At 40.3% G+C, this 27,136-nt stretch overlaps 1 protein-coding gene across 1 annotated transcript in view; it reads right to left on the bottom strand.

The window, feature by feature from the left end:
• EXT2 (exostosin glycosyltransferase 2) overlaps nt 1-20,922 on the bottom strand; it is a 74,198-nt gene extending 53,276 nt beyond the window's left edge. The window contains exons 1-7 of the mRNA XM_027898252.1: nt 20,869-20,922; nt 18,464-19,023; nt 18,207-18,296; nt 13,164-13,280; nt 8,780-8,975; nt 5,292-5,431; nt 4,328-4,421 (exon numbers count right to left, since the gene is read on the bottom strand). Coding sequence (XP_027754053.1) covers nt 4,328-4,421; nt 5,292-5,431; nt 8,780-8,975; nt 13,164-13,280; nt 18,207-18,296; nt 18,464-18,999 — 1,173 coding nt within the window. The 5' untranslated portion in view covers nt 19,000-19,023; nt 20,869-20,922. The remainder of the gene's footprint in view (nt 1-4,327; nt 4,422-5,291; nt 5,432-8,779; nt 8,976-13,163; nt 13,281-18,206; nt 18,297-18,463; nt 19,024-20,868) is intronic.
• Nucleotides 20,923-27,136: the final 6,214 nt, after the last annotated feature.

The raw sequence follows: 27,136 nt of genomic DNA, 5'->3' as shown, positions 1-27,136 counted from the left end.
GCAATCACATGCTAGTCTCCAACTTTCAGGGGCATAGCCTGTGCATGTAGTATAGAAAATATGTAACAATTTTTTACAACAGTAGTGTAGGCTAGACAGGCAGAGAAACTATTCCCTTTTGTGAGGAAAGACAGGAAACTGAACCGGGAATTGTTGAGTGCAAAATGTTCTGCAAGTTTGAACAATAAAAGTGTAAGTTAATACAGCTAATTCCCAGAGATCTCAGTGCAATCAGGTATTATGCAGGACAGTAGAATTAATTCTGATTTCCACACTCCTTCCCAGTTATGTCATGTACTATCTGATAAAACAACTGAGCAAAATGAAATTGTGTTGGAGAAAATCACAGCTCAGGTCATACCAGTCACAGATCCTATCAGATGATGTCTCCATAACTAAAACACCTGTATTTAATCCTCTTCATGACAGTCTTGTGTGATGCCCATGATAGGAGTACAAACTGTAAGAAAATACTTTCAAATATGGGTTCTTATATAATTTAAATATAATAACTTGTCTTTGAGAGCTTTTCTCTCTTCTCCAGCAGATGTATCTCCAAGAACAAAGCAAAAACATAAGCGTAGAGAAAATTTTACATATCAAAGCAGACAATCTATTTCAACTTGAAAAAAATTACATATAGGTATATGTTTGTGTATGTATATATGTTTCTGTCTATATTTTAACCTTGATGGCTGATCTCCAGAGAATCAACTGTAATAAAATACTGTAAAAAGCCTATCTACTCCACAAAGAAAATAGGGAAGCTAACATTTACAATAGTATTTGTTTTAAGTATGGTGTTTTCCAACTATGGATAAGAATTATGTCACAAGACAACACTGAAACCAGTGTAATCAGACAGCAAAGCTTCAATTCCACAAAGTTTATCAGACCTAGAAAGTCTGATAGGTATGATGAATGCATGCTTCAGCCTACTAAAAACCAGGAGAAACTTAGTGCAAAGATTTTTTTCTAGAGACAGGATGATCTCAACCATACACGTCAACTGATCTCAACCCTAAATGTCAACTGCATTCTTAATTTAGTGAAAAAGTACGTTAATTGGTAGGTACTTGAACAACATATTTCACAAGTCTTTATAAAAAATTCATAGTCTCCCCCAATGGAATTCTTTTGTGCAATAAAACCAGGTTTTGAAATAAAACCTAAATATAATCTAACCACAAAGGAAACCGTAAGAAGTTGTAAGACAATTTTCATACCAATTTTAAAAAAAGGTCTTTGCAAAGATCACATTTATCCCATTTTAACATCAGTTGTGAAGCCATCTTTTTGTAGCCGTTAGATCAAACTCCAACTATTCCACAAGGTGAAAACAAGAAGGAATATAACCTTGTGATGTAACTATCTATGTTTCCATCTCAATAAGAGCAATGCTCAGTGAAAACCAGAAGGGACTGGAAAAAAGGAAACATACCAAAAGACCAGTGTCAGTCAGTCCTTTTCCACCTGACAAAAAACAAGCATCAAAATACTGTATATCAAGTGTTATTAGCCCTTGAAGCTGAAGGAGCAAAAAAAGCAGCTTAAATATTATTGAGAAATAGGAGTTACTTGCAAAACCAGAGTATTTCAAAGCTTTTGTTGCTGTTCCATGGCTAAGTAGCATGAAAAACATGTATAAGTCACCCCAGTTCATTTGCAGATTCATTCTATAAATGGCTATTAGTTGAGTTTCATTTCAGTAATTCCTTGCCCAAGAAACAAAATAGAGCACTAGCAATAAATTCATGTTGCTTCTGAACTACCCTTTAACACCAGTCTCCTCAAGAAGTTCATTCCAACTTCAAATTTTCTCTTCTATCACTTTAGCCTCATTCTGTGAATCTTTATTCATTAATCCCTGTACATTGCTGCTGAAGTGGAGACACTGAAAAAATCTGAGATGATGTTTTGTGTAGCCAAAAAGTCCTAGGATACTTTCCCAAACCATTTAAACTGAAAACCAGCAAGTGTGCAACTGCTCCCTACTGTGAGACTGATGAGGAGGAAGGAAACAAAAATTTGTAGCACAGGTGTAATATTAGCGCACATTTATCAATGAGGAAAAGCAATCCATTATTGGTAGTCCACACAGTATCAGTCACCAAGAACTTTTCACCATGTTAGATAGCTAGAACACAGAACTGTGTATCAGCAATGGAATTTCACTGGGATTTTGCCTGGTTAATAAGGCTGACAGGATGTGAAATGTATGGGTAACATATTTAAACATCCTTAATATGCAGATATAAATAAATTCACGAAGATGAATTTAGAAAGGCAGACCTTGTGACTTTATCCTATTACTTTTACTATCAAAACACACAACTATATCCTTAACAAAGGCAAGAAAATGTGAGAGGAAGCTCTAGAAAAACATACTTCACACCTTCAGTCAACAAAATCACATTTTCCAGTGATGTTCAGTGATGCTTTGAACCCAGTGACAATGACTGCTGCAAACCATCTATAATCCAACAAAACACTCCAGACAGAGACCATAATTGCATTATTAGTATTAAAATATCTTCTATTTTAACTTAATTTTATGGAGTTACAGATAACATAAATAATTTATACACCATCCGAATTTAAGAAATTATTGTTGGTTTGTTTCATTGTGAATGTTTAAGGGGTTTTGCTTGTTTTTTACAGACTGGAGTTGTTTCCTGATTTTATACTTTGAAATTAGTGTTTAAGCTGCCCATAAGATCAAGTGCATTCTCCATAGGTGGAGAACACTATCCTGAAATGATGATATGATGATATGTTATTAGTAAAACGGACAACAAGAAAAGTAATGCACGCTTTAACAGATTACTAATGTCAGTTTTTAAACTTTATTATGCAAAACTACCTGGTGTTAACATCTCTAAAGCAAAAAATCACATCTCTAGGAGCTGTAATGCTAAGACTACTTTTTCACCTGTTTCTCATGGCACGTTGTGCTGTCAGCAGACCCCACCAAAATGGTTCATTTGTGTGAAGGCACTAAAGAGAAAGGAGACCCCTGATGGCTGCTGTGGTATTTGCAGACTCTCTGTACACAGAATGAAGTGAAGCTGGTGACAGAACTCAGGTGTGAAAGACATTTACTTCTTCATTTGACAGTCTATTTTCTCAACATATGTCTATTAATATAGACCATGCAGCTCTTAGCACTGCCTAAGAAGAGATAACTAGAATGTTGTAGGCTAGACTGAAAAATCATGTCTTGGCTCACTTTTTAAAAGGACCACACAAAAGACAACTTTGTCACTAAGGCTGGCTAAGGGAATTTCAGAAACATGACTTCACGATTCTTGCAGAAATTTGACTGCAAAAATTCCATGCATCTTTAAAAGTCACCTGAGATCAGACAGTTAACTTTTTCCTTACATAATTCACTCTTACTTCCTCCGTTTTTCCTGATGAGGAACTGAGGTGATGATAAGAGCATATTCCTATCTTATAACAATATATGCTCAGGTACAATAGGATGTCAAGGATGAAATATCCTAGATACAACTGTACAGTACATGTTAATATCTTCTTTGCTGGTCTGAAAATATAATCCATATATTCCAGTGACCAAAAGAACAATGTGCTTGAATCCTATGCCCTAATCCAACAGCAAAACTTCACAGTTTGTGAAAATCCTCGTATGGCTAGAAGTCCTCATTGCTGAGCTTGCTCTTTCTGTGTGAGCTCTAGAATTAGAGCAACTTATGATGATAGTGTCCATAATAACAATGCCAATAAACAGGAATCAGCATCAACTGGAGTTGGAGTAAACTAGGAGACATTTCCTATGTGCCCAGCCAACACAGGTTTCATTGACAAGTTTGGACAGTTCATGGTCCCAACTTATGCCTAATTTACCAAATGAGTAAAACATCCCTCTCAGAAGAATTGATATTTAAAACGTTTGGGACTTAATGTTTCCCTCACATTCTGACCAATTAAAACTTACCTAAAAAACAAAGCTTCTTTTCACATACAGACAAGACTTGAACTTCTTCAATACAATTTAAATACCATGTAGAGAAAAGAAATAAATATACACTGATTTCAACAGAAATATGTTAATAGATGTGAGTAGACAGTACACTTAAATTCAGGGAGGGCTCCTACCCCATTGAAAAGTGATGGTGAATGCAGATGTTTAGCACAAAGAAAGAAGAGGGTCAAATAACCAAAATATTAACATGAGAGTACAGTGGATGTTTCTGCAATCCAACAGCTTTCAGAGCAAGGCAGGTATATGAACCTACACTCCAACTGTAAATAAAGGAAAATAATTTTAATGCAGTTTTTACTTAACACAGTAACATTATTTTACCTGTCTTTGCATTTCTTCAATCTGTCGCTGGGGGATACTTTGCAGAATACTGTACATTTCAGGCATCTTTTCTTCAGGGATGACAACAGAGGCCCTATAAGCAAAAAACAGAAAACAAATGGCAAGAGGAGAAGAAAGAAATTCTATACTAAAAGATGTCAACTACTTCTCTAACCCAGAATTTTTTACTATTTTAATAAGACATATTCAAAAGACGTGAGCAGAATGAAGCAGTCTCCTGTCAGTGTGATGAATTACTCTGTAGAAGTTCCTCCACACCACCAGCCAATCTGCCCACAGATAATGTCGCCAAAGTCTGTAGACTCATCTGTCCAGACAATCTAATAACTGTGGAAGGGACAGAGACCCAGAAACCCTCAGTTCTCATCTTTGGATTGCTACTGACTTGCTGTCAGCAGAGATTTTTGGAGTGACAAAACAGTAATAGCATATACAGTGTAAAACCAGTAATTTTTACATATATTATCCCAGGATCACATAACTGGGCATAGGGCACGGATAGAAAAATAACCCAAGCTCCCTACACAGTGTACTCAGCTACAAAATAATTATATCTTTCCATCTCAAGATTAATTTGGGAATCATGATGCAACATAGAGGATTTACATTTCTGTGATGCAATCTTTAGTATGTACTTTTAAGAAGCTGAATGGAGACCAGTCCTCACTGAATTCAAGCACAAGATAATAAAGGAAATCTGTTTCAGATAAAATATGACTGGCTACAGGATAATCAAGTGCTCTGTTCTATCTATCTCATTTGCTTTCCTCTCCTATTTTTGATACTCAATATATCAAGGGTAAAGACTGTGTGTATCTTACTGTGTTTTCTACTCCCTGTAGCGCCCAGTACACTTCACTTATCACACAGACTTTAATTAAATCACTGAAGGCAATGAAGTATCTTATGCAGCAGTACGATATAAAACAGTGAGGGTACAGACCTCTTCCAGTCCAGAACCTCAGAGAAAGGTAAAATGTAGGAGTCAGCAATGACGACTGGGACACAGCCAGCTTGAAGAACATCACTTAGCACAGCCTGCCCCAGGCGGGCTCCACGTAGAACAACACAGAAGGTAGACTCCTGTCAACAAAAACATCCAACACACAAATGAGGAAAAAAAGAGGAAATGTTAGATTTGCATTGTGTGTGTATGTATATATATATGCATTATGTTTTCCTGTTCTTCCTCTTGTAAAAAAAACAAGTCAAAAGGACAACTGTCTTGCTCTGTGCAACCAATATACCCTGTATTATTAGGTAATTAAAAATAATTATACAAGTAATAATAAAAAAAACATAAGTAGAGGGATGAGAAATCAACTAGTGGGTTGATTCTATTAATTTTAATGGCCACACTTCAAGAATTCTAATTGAGAGAACTCAAAGAGAAAAATAAGTTTAAAATATTTTGAAAATTTGGCATAACGAGTTAAGCAACAATTAGTATGAACTTACTTGAGTCCAAACTGTACAAAGCCAACTTAATTTTCTTCTGTTATAAGGTAATGTAGCTCTGTGCATAGCAGGAAAGTGACAGACTTCATATCTCAGTTTTAAAATTCATTTGACATCTTTGATAGCATTTTCAGAGGCAAATTAAGAAATTGGGGCTAGATAAGGTCCTCATAGGCTTTGCACTTACATAAATTACAGTCACAGAACTCCAGTAAAGAAGTTAGCAGTGGCTCACAAGTAAAAACAGTGATGGACCAAGTAACCTATCCTAAGTACAACAGCATTCAGTGTGTCCTTTAGTTAACTCAGTAGCAGAATTAACACCATACTTATTAGATCTGACAACACCTATGATTTTGAATGATTAGCAGGTATAAAGGATAGCAGGATTAGACTTTGACATTACATGGATAAATCAGCTAAAAAATACCAATACATGTAGGATTCAACACTTAAATAAAAATAACAAAGTGCACAAAGCATGAAGTAGCTGGCTAGGTTTCGCACTTTGCAGAAGAGGACATTACCTACAAAAGAAAAAGCAAAGAAAGGGTATTCATGTGACAGCAACGTTGTACTGTTGAAAAAACAAACTACTCCCCCCCTGGGCAGTATTACAACACAAAAAGAAGAACAACTCAAGAAACCTGAAGGATTCACTCACTCTTCTCAGTAACAAAAGACCTCAGACAGAGCAGTGTTCAGTCTTGGGCAACGCACTTACAGTGGTAGGTAAAGGATGATTACTTACCTTGTAAGTATGATATACAAGGAATAACTGACTATATGAATACTACTTATTCTGAAGGGGTGAGGACAGGAAGAAGGGAGCTTCAAAGACAGAAAAAGTTGTTGCAAAAAGGAAGAATATAATCCACTTACATCCACGACACACAAGACAAAATGCCCTGAGTTTAAATTGCAGAAAAGAAGACCTCTTGACTGTGTCACAATCACCTGTATACAGAGACTTTAGTTCTCACTGCCACTGAGGAATCTTGCTACAGATTCAAGATTGCAAAATAAATACTAGTAGAGTTCAGCTACACAACAAGGAAAAATCCTAAGTCAGTATTATCTCTAAGTTTAAGAAAGAAAAGTTTTAAAGTTGATACAGGAGCTCCCATAGATAAGAAAATATCTTTCCAGTTTATGTTCCATGGCCTGAAGAAAAGGAGCTAGGAGCCTCAGTGGAGCAGCAAAACATAAAAATGGAACTAGGAAATACAAGGGGGGTTGCTGGCTATTCACTTGTTTCCTACTGCAATCATAAGACCTGTGTTCATACTCATGGAGTACTAAAAGCCTCGAAAACCTCACCTAAGAGAAGACTGCAAACAGGAAGCATTAACAACACAGAAGCACAAGAGCCTGTCTAGTAGGAAGTCTGTAAAGGCAGTGCTGGAAAGGATGAACTGTGATCAAAGCCCCCCTTCCCCCACTCTTAGACAGGAAGAGAAGGAAAAGAAGGGTGTGGGGAATGGAAGGAGCTGAGAGAATGAACACACATTTTAACCATTGACTCACTAGATCACACAGCAGCAGGTGGAAGAGACGCTAGTAAGGTCTGGGAGGGAAAAAAAAAGCACAGATGTGGACACACATGCTCATCTGCCCAGATAACCATTTTTCCTGTCTAGACAAAGGTTACTATAAATACATCTCCTCACATCACCACTGTTATCAGCCAGACATTCCAAAGGGAAATGCAGGGCTCTGCAAAGGAAAGTATTTTAACAATCTCGGCATGTGCCAGCTCTCTTCTGGGTTATAAAATCATATATAGCAAGATATAGATATAGATTCTCTGACTTGCTATCCTTTAGCAGTCGAGTTTGTATTTAAAGAAATAAAGCAAACAAGCTTGTTGTTTTTTTTTTTTACTCCAAGTTTAGGACTTCGGGTGACCCTTTCCTCCACCTCCTCCTCCTCCACAAGGAATTTTAAACATATTTTCTACAAAACATAACAGGAGGGGTGGAAACTTTGCCTTTCCTCAGCTTGTTTGTTGTTTTTCCATCATTTGCTGAAGTTCAAAGATGGATTATATGCTGGTGGCCACAGACAGAGCACAGTGGCCTATGGCATAACTCACTTTACCACACTGCACACCAAAACACCTCTCTGTTAGTGAATTGCCAAGAGACACAGGGGTCTGAGAACACTATCTAGTTTTATCTTCACCAACACATCAAAAGGCCTCTAGAAGTTGAGTCAAGGCTATGAATCACATTTCACCTAGATGTTTTCATAGCTGCATGCTGACAAGTCTTCTAGCTCAGTCTGTCATATCTATACAGATAGTTTTGTATGATTTAACCACTAAGCTGCATATAAAAAATGTAATCTGACTAACTCTCCTTAAGTGTAACACTCTTCCTTTGGCCCAAATACATCCACACATATGCTCCTTATAGCTCATTTTAACCTTCTATCCAATTGACAAAGCCATCTTTTGCTCCAAGCTTCACCTCACAAGGCCTGGACTGTCACATGTGAGAAATCAATTCCAAATTCATGCCTGCTGAAGGTCCTTTTACCAGCTATTTTGGAAGCTGTAGATTCCAGTGTTCCTCCCCAGTTTTGAAGTGAGCAGTTTTATCTGGCCTCCAAAAGTTTCTCCTCACGTTACTGCTGGATTTGGCAGTATCTTCGTGTAATTTTTTATGTTTAAATAACATTGTCTTGTGTTATTGGACCACCATGACCAATCTCATGAAGTCATTATACACAAGCAGTGTTTTAAAATTGCAGCGTAGTCTGCATATCAGTTTGATTATATAGTTTTTGGCCCTCTTAAAAATAAGGATAAAGTTAGGCTGTTCAAGCTCATATAACAAATTATGCAGTTTTGAAACATAGCCTGAAAGTTAATTAAATACAAGGAAGCACCCTACCAGTGCTAAACAGGAAGAGCACCACAGCTCAGACAGACACAAGGTAAAGAGAAGTTTGCAGGAGAGAAAGCCTTACCTGAAGCACTTGAGGATAATCAAAGACTTGATTCTTGTAACAGCGTTTGCGAACAGCAGGGACCCCATCTGACAGATTTGTACATTTGTCTAGGATCAACACTGATTCCCCATTCTCAGCCTGAAGAGCTTCCAGCTCAGACTGGTATTCTGGGTGCAGAGCCATTTGAGATGACAGAATGAAATACCTGCGAGGACTGAAAAACCACAGCAAGCTTAGCTGGCAGCACTGGGAGGTTACTTCCAAGATGCCCTAGAACACATTTCCTTCCATCCTAGAAAAGCAGAGCAGGATTAACTAAACGTAGACACACTGCCAAGATCATATTTTCAGACAAGGCTGGAAAGGGTAATTGTGGAATATAACTGAATCTGGGATAGTAAGTGGCTCACCATTATTTACAACTCTGAATAAATCTGTACTTGGAAAAAGTGCTTATTACATTAGAATAGGCACTCACATTATAACATCTATTATAAACTGAAATAAACATTATTTAGCTACATATTAAAATAGCCTGCTACTGATGCCAGGATTGTTGTACTTTTGTTTGGTGCTTGTGTGCTAAAACAAAGTAGATAGGACACTGAATGCTGCTGCTAGTTTCTGCTCCCATATATTTTCTCATGTATTTCGATTGAAAAGAGATGCTAAACTGACAACTCAGTATTTAGTATTTAGCTTATTTAGCCTTGATATGGTGACAGCAGCAACAGGACAAACTCATTATTTTTTAATTGTGATTCAGTTCTGTCCCCTCTGGGCAATATGTAGGTAAAATTTCCAGGCAAAAGTTGAGGGCCTGTTGTCCCATACACTCTCAACTCCTACCACGTTCCAAAACTATGAATATTTAAAAGGTGCCTTGATATTGAAGTGTTTAAAAATACTAATTAACACTAGAGGTAAACCACACAGGAATACAGGCTAAATTAGGTGCTTGCTGATTTAAAAACTTATATTAATACTGGAAAATAGCATGTCGTATAATTGTTATATTGGTCTACTTGGGTTTCCTTTTTAAACAGGTCAGCTAAGTCAGACTGCTCTACCACTCCCCACTGAAAGGAACACACAGAGAGTGACTGCCCTCATGCTGCCAAAAGAACACAGGAAGCACGAGGCCTGCACTTAGGATTCCAGTTTTACTCCATGTGATGCTATCTTTAATTTACAGCTCTGAAAACACACACAAACACATACACTTTATAAAGTCAGACCTCTCCTGCTGCTCTTCTCACCTCTTCTACTCATTTTCATGCTGGTCACTTTAGTTGCTCCAATTAACAGATGAGACTTGCATAATATTTTTTTTAAACATTCTTCTTCCCAAGCCTCCAGCTGCTACCAACTTGCTACCAACAGCTCTACAGAATATATATTTCCAGCAGAAGTGGATTTTAAGCAATCCAATTAAAAAGGCAAATAAATCAAACCCCTTCAGTTCAGCTCAGTAAAAGGCCTTAGAAAAAGGAAATAATGATGTAGATGAGTGAGAATAAATGCCTAATACCAGCTAAAAAACCTGCAGGGTTTTTTGTGTGTATGTTTAAAACCAAATTTTGCCTTGAAACTGTCCTCGTTCTATGACCCTCATAATCTAGCTATCAAATCTTGCTAAAAAAGAAAGTACATCTCATCTCCCAACAAATAACACAGTAGTGTAATGGAATGTAATAGTTCATCCCAAGCGAGCCTGAATTCTGAGCGGTGTGTCCTTGCCACACGACCCCTGCACAAAGCAATTGAGACTGTGAATGCATCTCACTAGAAACGCGAAGTGGCCACGAGATGGCACTCCGGAGGGCAGCTTGCTCTTCAAAAAAAAAAAGTTGAGAAAACGAAAGCTCCAACACCTTTACTGAAGGAACACAAGACTCGTTTTCTCTTATCCGACACAAAACCAGACATAGCGTTTAGGTGAAGACACGGACATGAACAATATGACTGTATCTCTCTTTACAGTTGGTTCTATACATGCTGAAGCCTATAATCATGTTCATGCTTTCCAGACAGAAACATAAAGCGTGCTTTCACTCTGTGTCAGAATGTAGTAATGCTTGAGACCTGCTAAGAATCAATTGGGATGCAAACGGATGCCCCTACAGTTGCCTGGCCCAGGAGCATCACAAGCAGGAACATAAAGGGTGTGAGCAAAGTAAACCACTGCTGCTCAAGGTTGTTCTAACAGACTGCAGTATTGTACTTGGGAGCAGCCCAGAGCAACAGCAAGAGCATTGCCCTTACCAGAAAGGACAATTTAAACAAAAGACCAACAACTTTTGTGTTTGATAGAGGCTGCGCCCTTCCAATCACAGTTTTCAACTTTGAAAATTCGTATTCTCTAAAGAATGCTGTTAGAAGAAAAGGGCCTAAAGTTTCTGCATTTCTAAACCTGATCTTCACAACGAGTGGAAACATCATTGATCCCCATTGCCTCAGTCTGTCCATTTTTTAAACTGCAGCAGAGTAAGACCCTGTTACAATAAAACACTTTCAGCTCCATAATGAAAAGATTTATGAAATATTAAAAAAGCAGCCTTCCATAATCAATTAAAACATGTCTTTCAGACTTCTACTTATTCTTGTTCCGAAGACATGAATGGATTAGAGAAACCACCATTTTCTAGGGTAGCTCATTTCAATGGCTAATTACATTCTCTGATGAAATTAGTGCTTTATTTCCCAATTGTCTTACAACTACAAGGTCTGGGGAGCAGGAGGTTGTGTTGCTTGTGTTTATGTCTTACTCCACTACTTTATAAAAGAAATAACTAAAAACAGTCTTCCAAGCTCTGGAGGTATGTATTCCCATAATCAAATCACTTCTCATTTTTCTTTTTCATGAGATAACCACAGGTCAGGCACAAAGAGTTATAGTGAATGGGGTAACATCAGACTGGCATTCAGTCAACTAGTGGGGTTCCAGGGCTCCATTCTCAGCCCAGTTCTCTTCAACATCTTCCTTAATGACCTGGATGCAGGACTCTAAAGAATACTAAGTAAGTTGGCCAATGACAGTGAATTGGGAGGAGCTGTTGACTCCTTTGAAGGCAGAGGCCTTGCAGAGAGACTGAAATTAAGAGGGCTGAGCAATCACCAACCACATGAAATTTAACAAAGTGCCAGATTCTGCACAAGGAAGGGAGCAACCTTGGATGTATGTACAGACTGGGGAACGGGAGGCTGGAGAGCGGTGCCATGGAAAGGGACCGGGGGGTCCTGACTGATGCAAGTTGAATATGAGTCAGCAGTGCCCTGGCAGCCAGGAGGGCCAACCATGTCCTGGGGGGCATCAGTCACTGCCTTGTTGAAGCAGGTGATTGTCCTGCTCTACTCTGCGTTGGTGAGACCTCACCTCAAGTCCTCTGTGCAGTTTAGGGCACCACAATAAAAGAAAGATTTAAAGCCATTAGAGAGAGTCCAAAGGAGAGACATGAAGGTCAAGGGCCTAACTGGGAAGCCATATGAGGAACAGCTCAGGTCACTTTGCTTGTTCAGCCTGGAGAACAGGAGATTTAGGGGAGACCTCATCACTGTTTGCAGATTCCTCATGAGGGGAAGCAGAGGGACAGGCAGTGATTTCTTTCCTGTGGTAACCAGTGACAGGACTCAAGGAGTTGTGTCAGTGGAAGTTTAGGCTGGATAACAGGAAAAGGTTCTTCACCCAGAGGGTGACTGGAATAGGCTCCTCAGAGATGTGGTCATGGCACCAAGCCTGACAGAGCTCAAGAAGTGTTTGGACAACACTCTCAGGCACATGGTGGGATTCTTGAGGCTGTCCTGTGCAGGGCCAGGAGCTGGACTTGTGGGTCCCTTCCAACTTAGGACATTCTATCTCTTTAAAGTCATAATGCATGTGTAGCACACTTTTATCACTGCAATAGTGTCTTTTGTCATTACTTTGCCTTTAAGTATCCTTAAATAAACCGTCTGAAGTGATAATTTATTAGGGAATCTATACTGCTTTGAATTAATGCCCTGATTTACTTATACTTCAAAAAAACCCAAACATATTAGTAACTACTTCTATTTATATACAAAATATCTTGCCAGCTCACTGGAAATATTGAATCTAATCCCACCAGAAACACTGTCACGCTCCCATATTTTACAGTTCAGTTTCTGGTGTGGGAAAATCAGAATCACTCAAAAAAAATCCTCAATTCACAGCTATACTGGCAGATGAGCCAAGACTACTAGCATTGGAACCATAAGAATGGGAAGCATCATGTATTTTAATAGCAAGAGCTGTTAAAAACAACTCTTACAAAATTGCCTAAGCTCACTATAAAGTTAGTAGCTATATTTATATCTTAGAATCATTAATAATACCAAACATGATATTGAGTATATTTTGCCCAATTCATGGGGATTACTTTACCCTGGTCCTCTTTCTGGAAGATCTACTTCTGCCGACAAGGGGCTGTAAACAGGAATACTGACGTCGTAGCCTTGCCGGTAAGTCCATGTGGAGAAGCCTCCGCCAGCCAACAGAGCTCTGGAAAATAAAATAAAGCAACTTTGCACAGAGAATGTGTAACATTCAAACTCCAGCAATTCACTGCTTGTCATTACCAGAAAAGGAAGATGCATACTCTGAAGTAAGTTTTTCCCTCGGCTTTTGTCAGTGGCATTTTTTCATGTTGTTTTTAGGTTCACTTTAGTTTTCATCATCTGAGCATACTGCTAGGCTGGAACTAGTCACCAACAGAATGCTTACATCTGTGTATGATCGCTGAGGAACAGACCATTTTTGTATTGATAGAGGGAAATTTAAGATATTGCTGTCGTTACAATAATTTTGCAATTAGTGAGCTTACCTATTCTAAGTCAATTTTAATTCAAAGAAATACATTCTGAATTATTTATACTAGTTAAGATATTCCTTGATGCCTGCACTGAAATAGGGTAGAGCAAAACTTACAAAATGGTAGAGACATGCTACACTTCAGATACAAATGATGTACAATAAGATAGTCATTTGGCATTTTACAGTAACTCTGGACTACTCAGGCTGGAAAATACAACAGAGTTATTTGCTACTGTATTTTCAAAGTTACCATACAAGCTAGCAAAATTTATTTCATTTTTATATTACACAAAAAATTCTATAAACAGAAAATAAAAGAGCAAGAAATCTGCATGTTATGAAATTAGGTTCCAACAGTAGAGGTTGCTTGGAATATTATGTTCTAGAGAGCATGGGAGTCATCAAGGACCGATAATTTAAAATGCAATTCAAACTTCCAAAAGGATGAACCTCATTGTGCCTTTTCCTAGATGAAACAATCCTTTGCCACCCAGAAGTGCAGAAGAGAACAATGTGCACAGAAGAAAGCGATATATCATTTACAATTCCAGAAACAGGTTTGTTACCATCTCCTATCACAAATCAAGCTTCTTTGAAATATGCTATTAAAGGTCAGTAGCTTTTCTGCTGCCATTTCACCTCCAGTGACCTCCATGGCACCATGAACACATCTTCCTAATTCCAAAAGAAGCTCAGACTCAGCTTCTTTAGTGGGACTTCTCAAATAGCTGATCAAACTTTTCAGTCCTGTGTCATTCAGCAAGAGGGTGTGCTATACTTTCAGTTGCCCCAGGATACTGAGTCTGCTTAAGGTACCATACAAAGTAGACTGGAGAAAAATATTTCTCAACTCCAGTTTCTCTCCTTCTCTGTGGAAAGAAGCAGAACACAAATAAACCACTAGACAAGGCACTACAGAAAGGATCTTGAGTAGCTGTATGCATCGTTGTAGCTACAACTACAGCCAAAAGCCTTACTATCACCAGACTGCATCCTGTCACAGTTCAGATCAGAGCACCCACACATCTCGTCAATAATCAGAACAGACATATAGGAACAAAAAGTCAAGGTGAGACTGGAAGAGGCACTGACAATCTATTAGCTGATAATCTTGTTTTCAGCTATCACTGAATGAAATCCTTAGCATGTTGTCTGGAAAAACAGTTTTCCCACAACTCTTAGACAACAGATTATCATTATATCTAATTTTCACCAAGACCCATCATTTTTTCCCATTAGAACAAGACACCCTGGATGAACACCAGTATGTTCTGTCTGTTCTAATCCCCATCAGATGTCCCACAGGATACTTCATTTCCTGTTCTGACTGGCAGCATGGTTGTTCAGTGTTCAAATACCATGATCACACTTTGCTATAAATGAAGATCCCAGGCTCTGGATTAGAGGTTCTGGATTGGAGATACATTTCTGCTTGGTAACTACAAAATCAAAACCTGCCCTTTATTACTCCTCATTCAGAATACAAACAAAAATCAACTTGAGAACAAGACAATAAATCAAGTACATGTTGAAATAGAATCTATGTTCCAAATCAAGTGATTATTTTTAATTCCCTTCCAATGCTCCCCCATCTCCCTGCCTTTGGTGACATGTACAATGCTGCTAGAACTAGGTCTCACCCCTGAAGCTGCATGTTCCATGTCTTATCCATACTAATTCAGTCACAAGCAGGGAGAAAAAAAAAATTGGCTTGGGTGTTGCTGTTCTTGCACTTTATATTCTCCTTCTTTTTTTTAACCCCCCAGCCCCCAACCGGGAAACCAGAATCAGATTGTTTTAACTGGATCCGGTGAAAACGTGACAGCACCTCATCAGCCTTGAGAAAGCAGGTGTGTGTCATGCAGACCTCTACCTAAATAAACCCACAGGGAACCAACACCAGTTAAGTAACTCCATGCGGATTTTCATTGTACACTGCAGTAAGGGAGTAGGAATATTAACTCCTAATGTACTCAAGACAAATAATCTTTGAATTGCACAGATCAGCGAGGAATGAGCCTGTTCCCGAGCAACTTTTCACCACTTTTCAAATATTGATCCTTCTCTCTCTGCATGAAGTATCCCAGCTGGCCTCTACTCAAAAGTTTCTGCCCAGCTGCCAACAGCAGCAACTTTCTGCTAACTCAATTCACAAACTGCAGCAGAAATAAAGAAAAAAATCTTAGTTTGTACGTTCAATTCTACATCTACAGATTAGCTTTGCAAAAGAAATCCTTTCAACATCATTACTGTAACAAATTCAACAGCACTAATTAACAAATAATATAGAGCTTATGTTTGAAGTTTCATAGCAGGAGATTACGTATGTTATGACACCTAATACCAGCAAATAGTCTCCATGCCCACAAGGCAGACTTCCACCTTTGAAATTATGGGATAAAGCTCTTTTATACTGTATTTGGAAATTGGATTTAATGATTTAACAAATAAACAACCCCTTAGTAAAGCACCTTAGATAAGAACTATTCCAGATGTAAAATTACCATACAACTCAATTCCCCTTTGTGTATAAGGTCTTACTTTACCTGGATTAATATTCTGCAGCAAATCAACAGAACACAAATCCATCAAACCTCATGATCCACTGCCATTCAGCTATGTATGATCTCTGATACATGCTGACTGTAGAAGGCAGGCCACACTCCCTGTGCAAACTTCACAAATACTACCTTTGTATTTCACAAAATCCCACAAACGCAGTCTTTCTGGAGTTGTCTCAGTACAGTTCAGACAAGTCACTGAAAAACAACTGAACTCTACCAACATACCTTTAATTTGGCCAGTAGCCTCTCACCCTGTGATGCTACAAAAAACTGTCTTTCACACTTGCTGAAGTACCCATTCTGTAACACCTGCAGACATTCTCAAATAAAGAAAACACACCCAGGTCACTTGTTCAGCTAGACTTGAACTAAGAACTCCAAAAGTCTCCAATATCATATTGAAAGCTCATACTCCATCACTCAGTCCTTTCCAAGACTAGGTCCACACTAGTCTGTGACTTCTTTCACTGATCTCTCGCCTTCACACCTGTGACCTGTACAGGGCCTGTACATGGAATACTCTAACTGTTGGCTGCCTACAAAAAGGAGTTTGTGCTTTTTTGCTGTCCCAAGCGCTGTTACTGCCTCTCTCACATATTACAGCTCATGATCGTACAGCTGCAGGGTGAGTCAAATTGGCAAGTTACAACAGCAGCTGTATGCCAAAAAAAGATTTTAGCTTTTTACTTAAATTCCTGAGCTTTCCATGTTAGTATGACAAACATTTAGGACAAACAGCTACCAAAAAAATACATTTCCTCCATACTAAACCATATAAATGGAGATCTGAGATAAAAGGAGCAAAAAAATCAAAAGTTTTGCAGCAGATCTACTGCATTGTTAATAAATTCACTTCTTCAGTAGACTCATGCACCTATAAACATGCAGTCCACTCCATTAAACAGAGCATTCTCAAATGAAAATTCTCCTTGAGAAGCATAAATCTAAGATAACAAATGCAAATATCTACTACAAGATTAACAGGTTTCTTTATGTTAGACTGATGCATGACTGCCCTCTCCAGGCTAACCCACATACATACAACATATTTCATACAGAGAAGTAAAAAAACTAAACCCTTACCTCACAGTGATATAATTACAATGAGAAAGTTTACTCTTTAAACATGTCCAGAAAAAAGTATGTTCTGTTCCGGTACTGGGGAATGTTTTATATTTTCTTTGCTGCAAAGAAATCAAGATTGACTCCACACACAATCATGTCAGCAAAGATCCCGTATCTCAGGCAATATTTTGCTGACATTTAGCAGAAGAAAGTTAACCTTGACCTTCAAGAAAGGGACTGGTTACATGAGACCTAACTTAGCAGAACTAAGCACACAAAAGATAATACAGTAGAAACATATTCAGTAACAGTGTGTAAGCTACGGAAGTTTGTCTTCTTCTTCTTCCTATTTTCTTTGCCTTACAACCTCCTTTCCTCTTCCAAAAGTAAACTATTCTGCAAGTGAAAATGGAGCTCAGAATTTATGCCTTTTAAAGTTCCTGGTAAATATTTTCAAAACACACTTACCAGAGAATAACTAATAGCATTTGTCCAATTACTAATACAGCGTAATTAAGATAACAAACACAACTGAAATTCATCATAGTTTCGTCAAGCAGAGAAGCTGCTTTAAAATGCCCTGAAGCACCTGACTTCTATCAGAAAACTGCAGATATAATAATCTTTGAACTTCTAATTTGCATTAAATGGGACATTCTGTAAAGAGTTCAGGTTCAATAACACACCAGATCTAGGTCTACCTCAAGTTTCTCCAACCTTAGAACAAGTCCAGCACTTAAAAGCAAACAATTTCAGACACATCCAAAATAAAATTAAGGATGGGCATAAACTTTCAGAAGTAAACACCTGTTCTATCCAAGGCAGGGACTTCTTTACTTCCTTTTTGAGAGGCAAGAAAGTCATATTACAGCTTAGTAGAGGATAAGGAGCACATTCTTTGCTATCAACTGGCCTTCTGAGCTTGTTGCTTCTTCAGTGGCATTTAAACCCAGACCTGTGCACTCAAGCACAGCACAATGCATACCTATCTCTAGGAACATCTAGGGCAGTGTTATAATCCGGTGGCCCTCCAGGCAGCATATTGAAGAGCAGGTGATTCGTGCCTCGATCCCACCTACAGCAAAAGAAGAAACAGACAGCAATTAGAAAGGTGTTCTCTGCATATAGACAAATTCTGTCAAAGCCTAGCTCTGGCATGAATGCATCCTCCCCTCCTGCATTAACCTTATTTTTTTCCACTTTGTGTTCTTTAAATTCACACATTGAAGTTTCAGCGTGTACCTGGATAATTGTGCCAAAGCCTGAGCTGTCTCCTTGATACGGAGCACATTCTGATTGAGGACATCTATGGATGGCACAAAAAGGCAGGCCCGGTTGACATCGTCAGTGTAGAATTCACTGTCAGAGATGGCCGTTAGCAGCTCATTGTATTCCCTGGAAATGGTGTTGCTCACTGCCGCCCCAAATTCATCCACATACTTTTTCAGTGAGTAGATGTACACCTTGATTTTGTTTTTGGGATTGAAGCCACATCTATAGACGTCGAAGCAGGTGTGCATCCTACAGCTGAGGTCTCCTCGCTCAGGAATGGGGCTATCAGCAGGAAGCTTGACCACAGGCACATCATGGACGCTGCGTTTTTCAACAGTCCAGTCACTGGATGACTCAATGGAGTGAGGCCAGAACTGAAACATTCCTGTGGCAATTAGCCCAAGCAGAACTATTGAAAAGAGAGTGATATAATAGATGCGATGCTTGGTTTTCATCCTTGGGATGAGGGCTGGACCCCGGGTGTTATATTTGGCCGACGCACACATAATGGAATCAATTATCTCTTGTCTCTACGAAATAGAGAGAGAGGTTTTAGGATGAACTCTAGAAGAGATACATAACTATCAAAAAGCAGAGAAACATCCAGTTAGCCATTTCATAGAAGGTTCCTCACCAAAATGCTCACATGTCCCACTAGACCGTAAGATGCCAACCAGGATGGTCACCAGATCATCGAGGACAAATTGAGGATGATCTGCTGGGCCCAGTTGTAACAAAATGATGTTGGCCAGTTAACAATTACACGTCCGAAAAAGGCATGGCTTGAGCAGCAAGGGGAGGAGGAAATCTCAGACACTGCAGAACGCTGAGACCTCATAGGTCCCACTCCACCTACAACCAAGTGTATTGATAGGGAATCCTAATAAAAAACCAAAACACTTATCTACAGAAGAGAAACAACTTGGATACCCTGCAAAATGCCTATAAAAGGGCATCACACAGAACATAGGATCATGATACTATTTCTAAGGTAAAGGTGCTTTCATAGCAGCCCCACAATATCTGACTAGAATGATGGTAAACTACTTCTGGCAAGGAAAAGGAATTAATTTGTCATCTTTGTCAATATGCCTTCTGGGGCAAAAAAGCGTTCTATGAGCTACCACTGCAGCCCCATTAAGAAAAACATTTAAAATAATAGTTCACCATAGTCTGTACTAGAGTTGTAATGAAAAACATGATGCAATCTCAAGTATCACAAACTACTGTCACACAAATACTGTCATCTTTGATAGTTCTTACAAGTTTTTACACACCAAATTGTGGTTCCTGCATAAGGCAATTTACATTAACTACAGACTGGAGAATTGGCCAGAAAAAACACTTGTTTAGGTTTCTGACTAAAACTTCCATAACAAATAAATTCAAACTGAATTCTCCACAGTGAGAGCCTTTTAAAAGTAGTAAGTATGCTTTCCAGAAAAAGAACGTGAATGATATAATTATGTGTCTTTCTTTAGGACAAATGGGATGTTTTCTTGTTTTGTAAGCTACAAAGAAATTCTGACAAGTCAACTGTCCAGTAGACAACAAATATGAATAAAATAAGTATCAATGAACAAAAGATGTAGCAGTTTCATTATCAATCAAATGGTCTTTATAACAAATCGGGTCATTTAGAAATTCTTAACAAAAGACTGTTAGGATAGGGTGGCTAACACATGACTGTACTTACATCCAGTAGCACTACAATAATCTGAGATGCTAATAAACATTCCACTTTTAACAGCCGCTCTCATCAATTTATGTCCACGTTCTGACTCTAGAAGAGGCTTCGAAAGCTCCTAAAGCCTTCTAAAGCAGGGCATACCTGCGTGATGCTGTTCTCAGGACAGATGCCAGAACGCTACATGACTATCAGTTTCATAACTAGAAACTTTCCATACGCTTCCGACTCTTAACGTCATTCCTCCTTCCTGACACAGCGACAGAACCACCTGCGTGATGACAAAGACCGCAAGATGCAAAGAGCGTTTAGGTCACTCGGCAAACCCGTCCAGACCTGAGCCCGGGCGGAAGAACCTTCAGCGGGAGGTCCCTCTCCATCCGTGGACACGTTCATTCACTCACACAGCACACGGTCCACTGGGGAGACTGCAGGCACGTGACAAGGAGTACCCGCACCTGGCGTACTGGAAGTAACGGGAAGACACAGCAGAGAGGTGGCAACAACACCACGGGACGTAAGGGATGCAGGACGGGACGGGCCGCCCTCCGAGGGACACGGCAGGCGGGCCCAGGCCGGCCCGGGACACCGTCGGCAGGAGCCGGGCCCCCGCCCCGCCCCGGCTCCCTCACCTCCTGCTCTCCTGCCCACCCGCAGGGACAGAAGTGCCCCGGCCGCCCGCACTCACCTCCGCCCGCAGTCGCCGGGGCCGCCCGGCCGCGCCCGCTCCGAGCGGGGCCCTCCCGCCCCACCACCTGCACCGCACGGCGCCCCCGCGCGGCCGGAGGCCGGCACTGCTCCCGGGCCGGGAGGCGCCGCCGGGAGCAGCATCCGAGCAGCGCCGGGAAGGTGTCCGCGCCTGTTGTGCTTCAGGGTAGCCCGCGTTTCACACTGCAAACCGCCCCAGGTTAAGGTCGTGCCCGCTTCCCCTGCCCTCGACAGACGCTGCCCACTGTACGACCCCTCACAGCCCCCTCGCCCTCGCTCCAACCCCCCCCCCCCCGAGCCTGCTTCATTTAGGGGAGTTTTCTTCCCTGCTGGTGATTTTTCTGCCAACACTGCTCCGGATTAAGCTCCACCCCGGTGACTGAAGTCTGGCTGCAGGATTTGGGAAGGCCTCCCCGCTGAAGGGATGCTTCTCCCGTCAGAACAGGCACTGGGGCAATGTTGGTGTTTACCTGGGTGTGCAAAGGTTGTACCGATGAACCACTATCACCCTGGCTCTCAATACATTTGCATTGTTGGCTCACTTTCTTCTGTGCGCCTTTCCAAAACTATATTGAGTTTTCTCAATGACAGAGGACTCTTGGATCATGTGTCGCTTTCCCTACTGCTGAATCACACTCCTTAAGTGAGAAAACAACCCAAACCTACATCTTCCCCAAACATTTCTCAAAAGTAACTTGAACTAATGTCTTTTCTGACAGAAGATAGAGGAGGACAAATTTGTTGCACAAAACTCAAGCTGTGTGGGAATCAGGGACACTGGTTTCATTGCCAAAAATGGGAGGTGACTAGGTCAACAGAAGGGGGGGTGGGGGGTAGGATGTAGGTAAGATCACAGAATCATAGAATGGCTTGGGTGGAAAAAGACCTTAAAGATTATCTACTTCCAACCCCTCTTCCAGAGCAGGGCAGGGACAGTTTCCAGGACAGGGACACCTTCCACTGAATCAGGTTGCTCAAAGCCCCATTCAGCCTGACACTGAACATTGCAGGGATGGAGCATCCACAGCTTCTCTTGGCAACCTGTGCCTCACCAACCGCACAGTGAAGAATTTCTTCCTAACGTCTAATCTAAATCTACTCTCTTTCAATTTAAAACCATTCTCCCTTGTCCTATCACTACATGCCTTTGTAAAGTCCCTCTCCAGCATTGCTCTAGGGTCTCCCCGGAGTCGAGCCTTCTCTAGCCTGAACAACCCCAATCCCCTCAGCCTGTCTTCAAGCAGAGGCTGATGCTGCAGCTGAACCATGCACACTGCAACAGTACAGTGGAGACATTGCAGCAGCAGCAGGGTAGTGTCCCTGCATGTAGCACCTGTATTATTTATCTTTTTCTGCTCTTCACCCTGACTATTTTGTGCCACTGAGGTGGGAAGAGGGATTACTCCATATCTCTCACCCTGTAGACAGTTTTTGACTGTTACAACTGTCACTATTTCAATGGTTACAGTTTAACATTAAGCAGTTTTCAGCAGTTTTCAATTGCTTGCTGGTTTCTGCTGCCAAACTGAGGACAGATACGGGCTGTTTGAGGAGTAAGTCCTCTATTTCGTAAAGCTGCAGGTCTCCAGGGAACATTGCCACAGCCTGCCTCTGGAGCTACTGGAGGTCAGTGATATCCTGCCACAAAAACTTCTCCTGCTGCAGCCCCTTCAGCTGCCTGATTTCTGGGCCAGAAGCATTTCCAGCCTAGTACCTGTTCTCTGCTGCCTGGGCTACCATGCAGGCCAGCTCTGCTCCTATCCTATAATCCCTGGTGGTTTAAAAGACTCTTACTGTGTGTATCTCATAGTGTCAGCTTTTGGTGGCCTCAAATGTATTATTTCCCTCTTCAATTTTTCTTGCAGTTTTTTTTTTTTTATATATTTGTATCTTATGTACAGTGGTGAGGTGGTGGTGTACTATCCTATAATGTAAGTTTGCAAAAGGATAAGAGGTTGCACCTGTCCCTGCTCTAAACCTCTAAACTGAACCTCTTTCTCTCTGTCACACATACGCTCAGTACCGTGTCCTTAAACAGTCTTAACTATCCGCAACGGATTAGTTCTCTTTCATTTCACCTGCCCTTGGGAAAATGGCTTTCTGCAAAGCCCTCCACAGGCACGCACAGAGACAGCCTGGTACTCCCATAAGAAAGGCAAAACGCTGTCACTGCAGTTGCTTTCTCTTTTCTTTCGACCTCTCCTCACACACGTTGCTTAGCAGGTGATGTAGCATTCTGCTCAGTCTCACTGCTACCTTCTTCATCCTGTCTGTTACATTCAAAGCCAATGATAAAAAGCACTCACAGATCTCAAAGCATCTTTCTGAGTGCTGGTACTGGCTTCCTCCTCCTCCCAAGTGCAAGTTACTGAGTTTTGTTAGAGCGCATAATGTTTCTGGGTTTAACCCATCAGCTTCAAATTGCTGCGAACTGTGCCATTCATAAATCAGAGGCAGGAACTCGCCTTCAGGAGGGTAAATGGACCGTGTCCATTTTTTGTGAATTGGAAGGGGTACCATTCGTGTATTGGGGCTGCTGGGATGAGCGCTGGATCTCTGCAGCTGTGGGGCTCATCAGCACAATCTGTGCCTGGGTGTGCCTGAGCCAGGGAGGGGGGTCCCCAGCCCTGTCTCGTGACGGGGACACTGGCCGGTCCACGTGCGGCGGGGGCGGGGGGGTCACCGAGCGCAGCCCCCCGCCAGCCCACGCAGTGCCCGAGGGCGCTTCCTCCGCCTCCCCGCTCTGCCAGGGAGAAGAAAGTGCATCGAATCAACTGCAGCTGAAATATTAATAGAAACTTGATGATCCCCCTTCATCCCTGTAGGAAAATCTGGAAATCAGTGCAATTTTATTAAAAGCTAGAATTAAACAAATGCAAGCAGCATCAGCTATTTTATTTCAAAATCAGAAGAAAAATAGAGGACGTTGTCTGTTTTGATAGAGATTTCCCTGAAACCACACCAGGGAGCCTGTTTATATTCTAGTGATGTAGCTAAGCCAGACAAGTCTGCAGCACAGACTATTTTTAGACTCCAGGTTGCCATTTATAGCTTGTAAAAATATTCATCAGCATCTGGATAACAGGCTATCAATTTTTATAAATGCACAGGAGAAATCAGATATTTTACCTCTCTTTGCTTTGCCCTTTTATGTCCTGCCTTATATGGCTCTTTGGGGGTCATTTGGAATTTGTTTTTAAGGGCTTTACCATCACACCATACATTAGCCTGCTGTCATATACAGCATCCTGTGTTTTCTGCTGGGATGATCAGTATACAGAAGAGAAAAATGTTCAGAGAACCTTCTGTTAGCTATTGTGTCTCCACACATGAAGTAGCTGCATGCGAGATTATGGTGTGCCTTATGCAGTCAGTGATGAAAGTGGCACATTCTGAAAACACCTTTATAACAAAAGGAGATAATTTTAGAAGGCAAATATGAAGGGGAAAACTAACGAATTGAGGACATCTTTTCAACCTTATTTTCAACATATGGCTATATAGCATAACTAAAAGCTCATAGCTCAATTTATTTTTCAAAAAAAACTGGTGATGATTACTGCCAGTGTATAAGGTACTGAACTAAATTAAAGAGTTTCTATTTATAAAAGAAAGCAGAATATTGCAACAGCCAAGTCATTGCCTTGGTTCACTGTTCAGGTTTAAGTCTTACAACCAAATGATACCCTCATCTATATTAGTGGAGTTTTTAACTAGTCTGATCAATAACTAGCAGCCAATTGAATGCTCCTTTGTGATGGATGGCACTGGTCAAAACAGTGATCTACCTTATATCTCTAACTCTACTTCCTCTATTGCCTTCCTGAATTGAAAGGAAAAAGCTGAATATACTTTGGAGGTCTGCTGCAACAGCAGCCACTGAAGGACGTGAGACACAGAATGATTCAGTTAGGCAAGAGTTCCCTTCAAAGAAACTATAATGTAGCACAAAGGTGCAGACAGAAACACTCTGCCAGTGTAGGTTCCCCCTCCCTAAAGCTTTCAGCTGTCACGGTCTGCAGATGCATTAATCTTTAATCAATTGAACTCCTTCTGCAGTGAGGTATCTAGGGAAAGGACAGGTCACGACAAGCATTCGCCTAGAATAACTAAGCACTCATGCATGAGCTGTGCCATCAGACCTTGCTGGATAGCAGCAGGGAATAGACAGAGAGCTAAAAATAGCCTTTCCTTGCAGTGTTTTTCCAGACTATTTTTGATTCTTCATTTTGATAAGGTCGACTGGATATTTGCTAAAAATAACCAATCCAGGCAAACTGAGGACAAAAAGTGGAGTATTTATAACCATCTCAGACTCTTTAGGACATTTGTTGGCTGCAGATAATCTAGGATCTTGTCATCAGTCAGTTGACAGTGTTTTATATAAGTCGGTAATAAATAAAGGATTAATTGGGATGGAAAAGGAGTGTATCTTGCCACTCTGATTTTCTCAGATGGAACACGTATCTTTTTTGTCTATATATCCTTGTAAGTTACCTTGCCCTGTTCTTCATGGTGCAATCTGAATTGCTTCAGAAATAACCAAGACAATCTCCTATTAGGTCAGCCAATATTACAAAAAGAGCTGCATATATAATTAAAAGTGCAAAATGCAGTTTTATCCTTTTGCATGCCTGATATTTTAGATGCAGAAATTTTCAGGGGTGTGATTCACGTAGCTTAATCCATGAGAGGTTTTTTATCCAGCCCTTGTGTGCCACTATCTCTCTGATTAAATGAAACCACCACTCTGCCAGCAGGATGAGAGCTACAGAGGGATTCTGTAAGCAAGTAACTGGAGGAAGACTGCAGAGAAATTGTCAATTTAAATGATAATTTGACCCCAAGGCAAGTTTTAAGAAACTGGGTCGCTATGGGGATGGGAGGAGCACACAGCAGTCAGCTCAACTGTACAATCTGTTAGATGTTCTAAGACAGAAAGACACAATTAAGGTATTAGCACTTATTTAAAAACAACAACAACAACAACAACAAAAACAAAGAAAAAAAAGACAAAAGCAAAACCCCCAACAAACCCCAAACAAATAAACAATCAAAAAAAGCCACAAATAAAAACCAAAACCAACCAACCAAAAAAAACCCAAACAAAAAAACCCCCAAACCCCAAAACAACAACAAAATCCCAAACAAACCAAACAAAACCCTCTAAATAAACAAACACCACCACCCCACCCCCCCAAAACAAACAAAAAACCCTACCCAGACTACAAAAGTCTATCATACAGTATATTTGAACAACTACCTTTCTTTAGTTCAGGTTAAGTTATTAGTTAATATTTTCCCTTACAGATATTTTGCTTAGGATCTATTCAACTTCCGTAAGTGAAAACTAATCTTCACAGATTCTTTCTTTAAGCATGCAGGATCCCTCCTAAATACTTATTTAGAATGGGCCTCACTTACGTTGTCTGCTTAACTGCAATGTAACACAGGTTAATAATTTGGAAATTCACAGATTTTCCCCTCCCACAAGCATGAAAATGTCAAGTCTATGCCTGAAATGTGTGTTAGGGAAGTTTCTGTGACTGAGAGCAGTGCTGCATAGGAAATTCCCACTTCTAACCTAAAAATGCTGAACATTTCTCTGGAGTAGAGAGAAAGAATGGGATGGGGGTGTGGAGAAGGGGGGCAGAGAGACAGAGAGAGTGTTACTGGAATGTGGCAAGGATCATGAAACTACCTAGGAACCTTTCTATGCTCAAACAAATAATAACTGGAGAACCAAAGTTGTATGCAAAGGAGATTTTATCATCTTGTTTTATTATAATGAGCACAAGCTCACACTGTTATAATAATCTTGGTGGCATTTCTAATTTTAGATGAAATGCAGCAATTTTTAAAAATATAGATCTGACTAGATTCATTTGAGATGCTGCTCTTTTGCCTATTGCTTAACAAACTGGTCAAAAGAAATGCAGGGGCAGGGACTGGATGGGAGAGTTCTTAATCATTTCTCTTTTTTTTTTTTTTTCTGTAAAGATTTGACACACAGGAAGAAAAAAAAAGGCCATTAATGAGAATTATGAGATACAGTAAGCAGAGAGAACATCTAACATGGAGGCAGCAGAAGGAACAAACAATTTGTACAGGCAGAGTTTGTGTTTTTTCTCTCCGGGTAGTCAGAGCAAATAAGAGTTGATTTAGCTTCTATATACATATGCACAGGACTTTCTACATGTTTACCAATTCTTGTCAACCAGTAAAGGCCATTTGCAAAATTTATGGGG

The sequence above is a fragment of the Empidonax traillii genome, unplaced genomic scaffold (genome assembly GCF_003031625.1).
Source record: "Empidonax traillii isolate 1590-97213 ecotype Southwest subspecies unplaced genomic scaffold, ASM303162v1 scaffold587:size399798, whole genome shotgun sequence".
Taxonomy (NCBI): Eukaryota; Metazoa; Chordata; class Aves; order Passeriformes; family Tyrannidae; genus Empidonax; species Empidonax traillii.
This window is presented reverse-complemented; position numbering and strand designations above follow the sequence as displayed.